Here is an 11,881-nt window from a genome sequence, read left to right on the forward strand (position 1 = left end):
AGAGAGAGAGAGAGTGAGTGAGTGAGAAAGATTATTTTTTCCATTTCGATTTTCTCCCCCATCATTCGGACCATCATCATCCTCCCATGAGTCCCTTCGACGTGTCATGGGAATTCACGCGATTACTACTCGTCCTTCCTTTTATGCGTTCGTGCCAGCCACCCTCCATTTTCGTGCTCACTCGAGAATCGAGAATAATAAGGGGAAAGTTATCGAGGTCGCGTACGCCGCTTTACGATTAAATGTAAATCTGACATATGGATATACGCTACATAATATATATATATATATATATATATATATATATATATATATATAATAATTAATTAGATATATGCATATATATATATATATATATATATATATATATATATATACAGGGTGGTTCTTTTCAGTAAACCCATCTGAAGATGGATTTATTATCTTCGGCTTATTGCAATGTAAAAAATATTTTTTATGTAACGTGGATGGTGTCAAAGAATCAATATCTGACAAGAGTATTGTTTTTAAAAGATCATTCTTTTCTTTCTTTCTTTTTTTTCGTAATTATTAAGCTCAAAAATATTTTTTCTATCACAATAAATCAAAGAGATATTTAGATGGCCTTATTTAAAGGAATCACCCTATATATAAAAACATATATATATATATATATCTGTTTTTTATTTCTTATTATTTCAATAATAAAATCGAATAATGTCGAATTTATTCGTATACTTGAATTTCTTTATTCATTTTACTTGGTTAGTGTTTATACCGCGAAACAAAATGATTTTGGTCGAACCGATTTCATAGTAGATAATTACACGGTACGCCTGTACACCGCTATTTCCCGCTTGTTAAGGTAAACCGCAAATTACGAAGCACCGCCACGAATCCACGCGAAACGTTTCTCTTTCATTAAAACCCTTCGACTTTGATTAATAAAAAGATGGTGGGTGGTGAGCACGGCGACGACGAGGGAGATGGGTTAAAGGGAAAAAACTAGTTTTCAAAGGTAACACGATTTAATATATAAGATCGAGGAAAAGTTCGATACAAGTTTTCAATCCACTATATATATATATATATATATATATATATATATTTGTAAATATATCCAGATAAGTATATCACATTATGTATAATACGAAAACAATATTCTATTTATCTTTATTTAATTACGTATATTATATACTGCAATATATACATTCGAATATAAAACAAAAACAAAAAAAAAAAGAAAAAAAAATAGGAGGAAAGAAAAAACTAATTAAAAGATCACAACTTTAAAGCTACCATTTATATTTTGCCCTAATAAAATATTATATTCCATATCTTTCAACGATAAGAGCATTATGTGTAAATATATATATATATATATATATATATATATATATAAAGGACGCAAAAGAAATAAATAAATAAATGAGTAAAAAAAGGATAAAGAAATTAGATAAAAATTCAAATGAAATGTATTGACGTTGGATTGCAAAAAAGAAAAGAAAAAAAAAGAAACAAACAAACAAACAAACAAATACAACAAAACGAAAAAACAAAACGAAAAAACTGAGGAATATACTCGCAATCGATACTTGTAAATGGAAAAACAAGAGGGAGAAGAGAGGAGAGACAAAAGGAAAAAATGCAAAAGTAAAAAAAAAAGAAAAGAAAAGAAAAGAAAAGAAACAAAGATAGAGAAAAAATGAAACAAGGAGAGCAATAAATGGGATGGGTTGGATAGTAGTCAAGGGGAAAGGGAGGAAGGGTGGGAAGAGTAGGGAAGGAGGGAAAGAGAGGACTATATCTTGACCGTTTAATTCTTCCGTTATCAGAATTTGTAGCCTATCCTCTCGAGTTATTTTTGCTCGTTCGATGTGCCTCGCGAAAAATAATCTCGAACGGCACGCGATCGAACTTTCGCATCGTCTCGAAACTGGACAGGATAACAAATGATGAGAGGAAGAGGGACGAGAAACTCTCTCTTTCTCTCTCTCTCTCTCTCTCTCTCTCTCTCTCTCTCTCTCTTTCTCTCTACACACACACACACACGCATATATATATATATCTTTACGTAGGTTGAAATTATTCACTAGGGAAAAGATAGAAATATGAACACGCACACACGCATGCACTCACATACACACACACACTATATATATATATATATTTATATATATTTATATATATATATTTATATATATATATATATATATTGACAGACACATACAGATACGATATATCCGGTTTGTCCTTTAAGATAAATGAATGTACGCAAATTCATTCATATGTACGATCAATCTGTATTGACATAGAATATATATATATATATATATATATGTGCGTGTGTGTGTGTGTGTGTGTGTATATATATATATTTATATATATGTATATCGGTACACGAGTGGATCGAAAGTTTTTAATCGATTTTAAAAATCAATTACATCTCATCGAGGAAGTATCAGGCATGTTATGAGGTTTGTACTTTAGCAAACTATTATTGGCTTTTTTTTTTTTTTTTTTTTTTTTTTTTCTGGAAAAATGAAAACAAGAAAGAAAAAGATTGATGGTTCTTGAAAAAAGATCTTAAAAATGTAATGATTGATCTTTTAAAACGATCTAAGAACTATTGATCCATATAGAAAATCTTAACTCAATTTTTATTGTTATAAGAAAGAAACTAACGCGTTTAAATATCTATGTCGATATTTTTATATCAACTTATTATTTATGATGAATAATATCGTATGGAAAATTTTTTTAATTAATTTGTTGAATTATTTTTTTTTTTAAGAAAAAAAAAAAAAAAAAAAAAAAAGAACATACAGATTCAACATACAGATTTTTATATATGATCATTACATTAGAAAGTTCATTAGAAAAGGAATAATACCGAATAGATCGAATTATTCATAATTATTAATAATACTTATAATTAATAATTAATAATTTTAAAATTTCATTTGTCATCGGCAATAAATATAATTTTCTTAGATTCGTAATACCTATTTCAAAAGTTCTATGTTTAATCATGATACACATATTAGACACACATACATACATACACACACTTACACACATATATATATATATATATATATATATATATATATGTAAGTACATAGAAACGTACATCAATCTATCGGTATTATCGATAAGAGGCTCGATTTGGTACAATGATCTATCTGTCGACACATGATCGATGATCGTACGATCTTATCTTTGTCTTCCATGAAACTTGGCGATACTTAAGCTAAAGACCATATCGATAATATTTATTCAATTTTATCTATTCTTATATATTTAGCTCAGACATATACCGTGTATCTTATAGATAAGAATTTTTTTTAAATTTAAAAAAGAAAAAGAGAAAAGAAAAAAAAAAAAAAGAAAAAAATCTTTTCTTTTTTCTCTCATTTTTCTTTTTTTCTCTTTTTTCATTCTTTCTCTCTCTCTCTCTCTCTCTCTCTCTCTCTTTTTTTTTTATTTCTTTTTATTTATTTATTTTCTTTTTTTTTTGCTTGTAGGATAAAAATCGTCAAACGTCGATAGAATTTTTTCTTTTCGTTTTTACGAATCGATTGATCGATCGACTTGTGCCGGAAATTTTTTAAATTGAAGAATAAAAATCATTTAGAAATTAATCGATTTTTCTTTATCAATTTTATATTTATCTTACTTACCGTTAATATATTGATAAAATATTCTAGGAAAGAAATATATAAGAATTGAAATATGAAGAGAATTAAATGTAGTATGTACGAGAATTGAATTCTTCTTTTTTTCTTTCTTTTTTTTTTTAGAGAACGATAAGCATTTTAAAATATAATTGATGTTACTTTATTTATCGAGTCTGTATATATCGACTGTTTATGTTATTTACAAATTTTTTACAAATTATTTACAAATTATTATTTACAAATTATTATTTATAATAATTACAAAATTATTATTTACAAATAATTTTGGATGAGGGATAGGTTATCATTAAAAAAAAAAAAAAAAAAATAAGATTTTTAAATAAGCAATAACAAAAATTTTTACAGTTCGTTCGATTTTTCGTTATTAATCAGTTCGTTTATATTTCATTTTTTTTTTCTTTTCTTCTTTTCTTTTTCTTTTTGTTCTTTTTTTTTTTTTTTTTTTTTTTTTTTTTTATTCGAAGAATAAAAATCGTTAGAAATTAATAGATCTGTCGTTTAAAAAATTTTATCGAATGTGTTTTGAATGTCAAAAGAAAAAAAAGAACAAAAAAAATACTGCTTCTCAATTCGATGAGATTGATTGAAAAACAAAAATTGAGAAGAGAAATAAGCAAGAAAGAAAGAAAGAAAGAAAGAAAGAAAGAAAGAAAGAAAAAAAAAAAAGAAGAAAAGAAAGAATTGAATTTTTAAGAAGAATGTCAATCGTTAGAAATAATTAGATTTTTCGTTATTAATCGCGAGAGTCAGTTCATCGACTGCCTCGAGCATACACGCATTAGATGTCCTTAATCATTCTGCCTCGCCTACCGTGAAGCGAATGAAATTATCTCGCAACGTAATCCATCGGTGCGCAACGAATTATGCAATTAATCCAGATTGACTTTAAATCGAATCGTCGGACGTTCGCTGTTTTTAAATCAAACCATCACGTTCATTACGTGTGATCTTTCTTTGATATTTATGTACGTACGTATGTACGTACGTATGTACATATGTACAATGTACAATGTACAATAAGTACATAAAAGAGATATATTAGATATGCGTACATATATGTGTTATTTTGTTATTAATTAATTGTTTTTTTTTCTTTTTCTTTTTCTTTTTCTTTTTCTCTCTCTTCTTCTTAAAAATAATAACTATAAATTTCTTGTTACTTTTTTTTTTCTTTTCTTCTTTTTTTTTTTCTGGACAATTAAATATGTTCTACGTAAAAAAAATTTTGACCTCTGTTTATATATATATATATATATATATATATATATATATATATATATATGTTCAAGAATTTAATAAAATAGATAAATTTTATTAAATATAAAATACAAATTGAAAAATTTTATTTCTATTAGATATTATATCGTTTTTTTTTTTTTTTCTTTTTAATATACACGCATACACACATATGTATGTATATATGTATTTCCAATATAATCGTATAATAATAAATGTACTTTTATAAATTACAATAAGATAACAAGAATAATTTATTATAATTTATTATTACAATTTTAACATAAGATCGTTTATTTTTATCGCGTGATATAATTTCTATTGTATATCTTATATTTGATTGGACGATCAATTAAGCTTTTCGGAGAAGTGAATTACGCTTACAAAGAAATATAATCGATGACTAAAGTAGAATTATATACCGTTTCGTAATGTAACTCAACTCAACGGATAAGTACAAGCGAAATAGAGATAAGGCAGCTTTAGATAAAACGCTTGAAACGTTTATACCATATGATTTTGATCTCAGTTACGCCCAGACCGTCATAAGTTACTCTCATAAAATACGTTTCGGTACTCGTTTAACGCTAGGAAAAAAAAAAAAAAAAAAAAAAAAAAAGAAAAAAAGAAAAAAATTCTCCTTAATAGTGAAATAACGAAGAGATAATAACAGAGAAAATAATAATAAAATAGACAAAAAAAAATATACATATATATATATATATATACATATACATAGATAAATAAAGTGTACATATCGTATTATAAATAAATCAACGAAAGAAAATGCCAGGTAAAAGAATTTCATCATTGAAAAATTTTCTAACCTGCTGTGTAATTAAAAATTTAACTTTTAACAAATTTTTAATATCGATTAAAAGATACATTAAATTCACGTGTCATTCACTTCTCTCTCTCTCTCTCTCTCTCTCTCTCTCTCTCTTTAAATTTTTCGTACTTGGCATTTATTGCAAATGATATTTGAAAAAGGAATAAAAAAAAAATTGTTCTTTTGAACGTTCGATCGAATAAACGATTTTTAATAATTTTCATATCGATTAGATTATTTATTTATTCTTTTTTTCTTTCTCTCTCTCTCTCTCTCTCTCTCTCTCTATCTATCTATCTATCTATCTATCTATCTATCTATCTATCTATCTATCTATCTCTCTCTCTCTCCCTCTCTCTCTCTCTCTCTCGATTTTCACATTTGACATCCGTCACTAATCTTATTTATCTGAGATAAATCTCTTATCGATCGATAAATATAAATCTATAATCATCCTATAAATAATTTTCTACGAATGAAATAAAGAATTTGTTAATTGATATCGTATCGTTTGATTTGTTGTAAAATTTTTGAAGAGAATAAAAAAATCATTCGACGTTTTCTTCTTTTTCTTTTTTTTTTTTCTAGGATACAAATGGGTACATTATCCTCATGGTCCTGAGAGATGTCATTGGCAACCAAATATGATAACAATTGGTAGAGATTTAGATGGCATGAATCTTGTAGTTGGACGTGCCAGACATAACGGCGATGTTTTACCGGCTAAAGTAAAACCCGATCATAGTGTTGCTTACGTCTGTCATGATGGCAATGAACACATGAAACATGAATTTGAGGTAATGAAATTATAATCCAAATAACTCTAATATAGCAGTAATAAATATATATATATATATTTTTTTTTTGTATCTTCGAGATCGAACTTGTTAGAACGTCTAATAAATAGGAGAAAAAAAAACATAATAATAATAATAATAATAATAATAATAATAATAATTTGGAAATAGAAAAATTTAGAAAAATTTTACAGAACGTATGAAAGAAGACGAATTTTGTGATATCAAAAAATTTTTGTACAATTTTTCAACGACAATCAAATTTACTTTTCTTGTTACGATGTTAAAAAAAAAAAAAAAAAAAAAAAAAGAAGAACAAAGAACAAAGAAAAAAGAAAATCTGAAATATCTGAAAAAAAAAGAGAAGATGAAGGCAACGAAAAAAAAATCTAAAGAAAAAAAAAAAAAGAAAAAAAGAAGAAAAAAAAGAAAACGATTTAAAAGAAGAAAAATGAAAAAGAAAACGAAAACAAAAATATTCGTCGAGACTTACCTTTCTCACTTTAGATTCTTATCGTCAAAATAAATAATATGTTAAATATTATTATAATCTTTGAACGTTGAGATCCATGAAATAAACAAACATAGGGAAGAACGTTGTATTTCTTCTTCGATGAAAATTATGCTAATGTTTTAACGCATAAACTTGGATCCCTACTTGTTTGCCATAACACTTTAGAATTCTAACAGGAGGAGAGAAGAAGCATGACTAATTAATTGAATATAGGCCTATCTAATAACAATTTATTTACTCTGTTAAAATATTAAAGAGGATTAGTTAAGCTTCTTTATATCACATACACACACACACACATACATAAGAATATATATATATATATATATATATATATATATATATATGTATGTATGTATGTATGTAAGTATGTATATGTATTTTAAAGTAACTATACCAACTATGTTCCCTATCTCTTTACTCGAGAGACTAACGAAATCGATTAGTACGAGTAATATATAGTAAGGACACTTTGAGAATATCTCTGAACAAACTTTAATAATCTTCGTCGTCTATTCTCTATCGATTAGATTCTAATGCCAGCGGATTTCAAATGGATCCCATCGGGTCATGGACATGTTCCTGAAAATGCTGTTGAAGCTGGTAGAACAATTAATGGTGAAGTTCTTTACGTTGGTCGTACTTATCATAATGGTATCCCTTGTGTTGGAAAGGTATATATATATATATATATTTATATATCATATAATATAAAATATATTATTAATGTATTTTTCTTTTCTTTTTTTCTCTCTCTTTCTTTTTATTAATTTTTTTTCTTTCTTTCTTTCTTTCTTTCTTTCTTTCTTTCTTTCTTTCTTGTTTCCTTTTTTTTCTCTCTCTTTATTAGGTGCAAAGAAGCCATGGGGTTTTGTATATACCATATGACGGACAGGAAATACCTTTCAGACAATACGAAGTACTCGTGCAAAGTTAATTCCAATATTTTAATATATATATATATATATATATATATATATATATATATATATTCGTTTAATCATTTCGATCAGTGAAATATATATACATATATATTTTTTTTTCTTCCCTTTTTCTTTTACTTCTTATCCCTTCGTAACGTGCGATAATAATAAAAGACAAGAATGAGAGAAAAATTTCGATGGTGTGGCTTTATTTAATAATGTAAAGAAAAAAAAAATCGAAAAATTGAGAGGGAATGATCGACGATCGTCACGTTATCTGCCATTGCCCAAGTAACTTCTAACGACGTGTTTAGTATGCGAAGAAAAGTAATTTATCATCCCCCTTACTCGACTACGGGAAAACGATTTCTCTCTCTCTCTCTCTCTCTCTCTCTTATCTCTTATCTCTGTCTTTCTTTCTCTCCTTGTGTGTATATGTGTGTGTATATATATATATATATATATGTTTATTGTTTCTAATGTTCCTTTAATGAGTACGAAGAATAACTATTATTAAATTCATCTTTCGTTATATATATATATATATATATATATATATATATATATATATATATATATATATAAATAATGGGACGTTAAATCGATCGATTATATTTTAATAAAGATATACTTTCAAAGATATACTTTTTAAATCGTCAATAATGTATTTATTTAAGGGACTTTTCTACGTAAGAATTCTAATGTGATCGATGAAATATTTTTCAATCGATTTAAAATATCAATTAGGTATTGAATTTTTTTTTTTAATCTAACGATCCAAATAAACAAACGATTAAATTTATCACTTTTATTATATTGACGAATATTGACAATAAAAGAAATTATTTATGAGAATGATCTAATCGATTTTTAAATGTATCATTGAAAAACTCCTTAATATGATTAATTATGATTTTCATCGAGTATATAAAATTATTGATCATTAATAATAACTATATTAGCATGAATTCGAATATGTTATAATTTTATATTATTTTAATTTATTTTTAATTTTATATTTTATATATAAAGTGTACGTACTTAGAAAGAGAAAAAAAGAACGAAAAAAAGAAAAAAAAAAGAAAAAAGAAAAAAGAAAAAAGAAGAAAGGAAAAAAATCAAATTGAAAAGTGATCATCGATGATGATCGATCGATCCAATATGACCCACCATCGATCATCGATTTAATAAAGAGAACAAAATAAAAAGAGTGTCAAGTGAATAAACTACGATCGTTCGTAATATTAACAATTGATTTTTATTCATTCAATAATCCAATCTATTTAATTAATTATAATCTATCAATACACATACACACACACAAAGAGAGGGAGAAAGAGAGAGAGAGAGAGAGAAAGAGAGATACATACACATATAGAGATGACGTACATACATATACATATTGAGAAGAAAACATTTAAAATTGAGTGCTACGATACAAGGATACTAAAAAAAAAAAAAAAAAAAAAAAAAAACAAAGAAGGAAGAGATTAAAAAAGAAAAAAAGAAAAAAAGAAAAAAGAAAAAGAAAAAGAGAAATGAAATGAATCCCCAAGGATTGAAAAAGAAATCTTTCGATCATTATTGACGAATAAAACGAGGAATAAAAATAAATCCGGTAACTTTTGTGTCTCAAAGATTTAAAGTTCACCAGTCTCACACTATTCTTTATATTTCCCATAACCCCCCCCCCCTCCCCCTCTTACTATCCCCATGCCATTTCATCCTCCTACACTCTCGTACTCTTCTTATTCGTGATGATGATACAAAAGCTTTGGCCAATAAAAAAAGAAAAATAAAAAAGGAAAAAAAAGGGAGAGGGGGGAGATAGAGGGAGTATATAGCATAGAGAAGAATGAAAGAGAAAGAGAAAGAGAGAGAGAGAGAGATAGAGAGAGAGAGAGAGAGAGAGAGAGAGAGAGAGAGAGAGAGAGCAACCGGTGGTCGTTTTCTCACAGTACACCCGTTACGTGTTGGGCACGTGGCCGTTGCTGGCATTATAACTCCCATGGACGTGGCACGTGGCCATCCGGCGAATCCGCCCCCTTTATCCACCACCACCCCCTCCCCCTCCCCCTCACCCTCTCCCTGTTACTATACCGTCATGGACACGTTTCATCGTAGGGCGAACGAAAGACAAGAAAGATAGATAGATATATATATATATATAGAGAGAGAGAGAGAGAGAGAAAGAGAGAGAGAGAGGGAGAATAAGCCTTTGGTAAGAATAGTTGGAACGTTGTTCAACGCTGTTTAATATTTTGATCGAAGAGAGATGCTTCCCCATAAAGTGGAAGAGAGAGAGAGAGAGAGAGAGAGAGAGAGAGAGAGTGAGAGAAAGAAAGAGAAAATAAGGGAATAAGGGCTAGAGGATAAGGGGGTAAGGGGATGATGTCCACGTGCAGACGATCGTTCCCTTTTGATTAATTTTCGGTACGGATCGTCGCACGGAACGCGGATGATTTTCGACAAAGGAAAATGTGCGGTGGAAAAAAGGGGGAGGTGAATGAGTTTAAGAGAGAGAGAGAGAGAAAGAGAAAAAGGGAGGGATGAGGAGGAAGGGGAGAGGGAGAAAATGGCAACAGCTGGCACTGAGACGAGAATCGACTAAGGACAATGAACGAGAGCCCTCTCTCTAACCACTTTTTCGACACTAGGGGGTATATATTATATATGGATGTATATGTCTGTATTTGTACGTATGTATATATATATATATATATATATATATATATATATACGTGTGTGTGTGTGTGTTATAGTAGGTACATAAACGTTACTACTACCCTTCTTACTTTTTACTTAGAAATCGTTTCTAACTCGTTTCGCGAAGTGAACGATTTGCCTGGAGCAAGAGTGATTATTCTTGAATATGTAATTTTGAAAGAGAGAGAGAGAGAGAGAGAGAGAGAGAGAGAATTTTTAGGGGTTGGTTTTTGTAATGAATGATCTACAATTTGTAAATCAATTTTCTCTCCTTTTCTTTCTCTCTTTCTCTCTCTCTCTCTCTCTCTGTTTTTTTCTCTTTTCCTTTATAGTTTCTTTTCTGTTTATTTTCTTTCTTTTTTTTTTTTTTCTTTTGGAAGTAAATTTGCATGTTCGTCGATTATTATTAGGTTTTAAGTCTATGCACGTACATACGTACGTACGTATGTGTATGCGCTTTGTGTATGTATTTTTCGTTCAATCAATTAATCAATCATTGTAAAAAGAAAATATGAGACAAAAATGATTTGACAAACAAACTAATAAACAAACAAACAAACACACACACACACAGATGCACGCATGTACTTCTGTATTTATTTATCTTTTAAAATACAATAATAATATTTTTCTTAAAAGAAAAAAAAAAAAAAATATATATATATATATATATATATATATATATATATATATATACAACACAAAATATATTATACACACACATACACACATACACACAAACACGTACATGTGAATACATATATATATATTCATGTGTAATATATATATATATATACAATTTGATTTTTCATTCCATCAATTGTAGAAAAAAAAGAAACGCAAACAAATAAAAACGAGCGAACGAACGAACGAACGAACGAACGAACGAACGAACGAACGAATGAACGAGCACTTCCCATCCCTTAAAAAAAGAACAAACAAAAAAACAAAAAAAGAACAAAAAAAAAGAACGAAAAAATAACAGGAAGAAAATAACGTGCTACGTAATTTCGGCAGGGTTATCCTACCCCTACCCAGCATCACTCCTATACAAGAAGAACAAAAAGTGGATATGAACTATCGCGCGGATTTAATAAACGCGCTCCACCGTGCCGAACTGCACCGCACCGCACCGCACCACACCGCACCGCACCGCACCGCACCGCATTGCATCACATCGCATCGCATAGTATAGC

General features: G+C 28.3%; 1 protein-coding gene across 2 annotated transcripts in view; it reads left to right on the forward strand.

Moving 5' to 3' along the window:
• The window catches only part of LOC118450321 (pfs47 receptor-like), a 73,729-nt gene extending 65,674 nt beyond the window's left edge, over positions 1 to 8,055 (forward strand). Inside the window, exons 1-4 of one of the 2 annotated variants that reach the window (XM_035886011.2) lie at positions 5,463 to 5,709; positions 6,334 to 6,542; positions 7,587 to 7,730; positions 7,907 to 8,055. In XM_035886011.2, the coding sequence (XP_035741904.1) occupies positions 5,703 to 5,709; positions 6,334 to 6,542; positions 7,587 to 7,730; positions 7,907 to 7,993 (447 nt within the window). In that variant the 5' untranslated portion in view covers positions 5,463 to 5,702 and the 3' untranslated portion in view covers positions 7,994 to 8,055. Of the gene's footprint in view, positions 1 to 5,462; positions 5,710 to 6,333; positions 6,543 to 7,586; positions 7,731 to 7,906 lie in introns of those variants that run through there. The other variant, XM_035886014.2, reaches the window with a different exon arrangement.
• The last annotated feature ends 3,826 nt before the right edge of the window (positions 8,056 to 11,881 follow it).

This window comes from Vespa mandarinia, chromosome 17 (assembly GCF_050613455.1).
Source record: "Vespa mandarinia isolate Hongniang chromosome 17, ASM5061345v1, whole genome shotgun sequence".
NCBI classification, from domain to species: domain Eukaryota; kingdom Metazoa; phylum Arthropoda; class Insecta; order Hymenoptera; family Vespidae; genus Vespa; species Vespa mandarinia.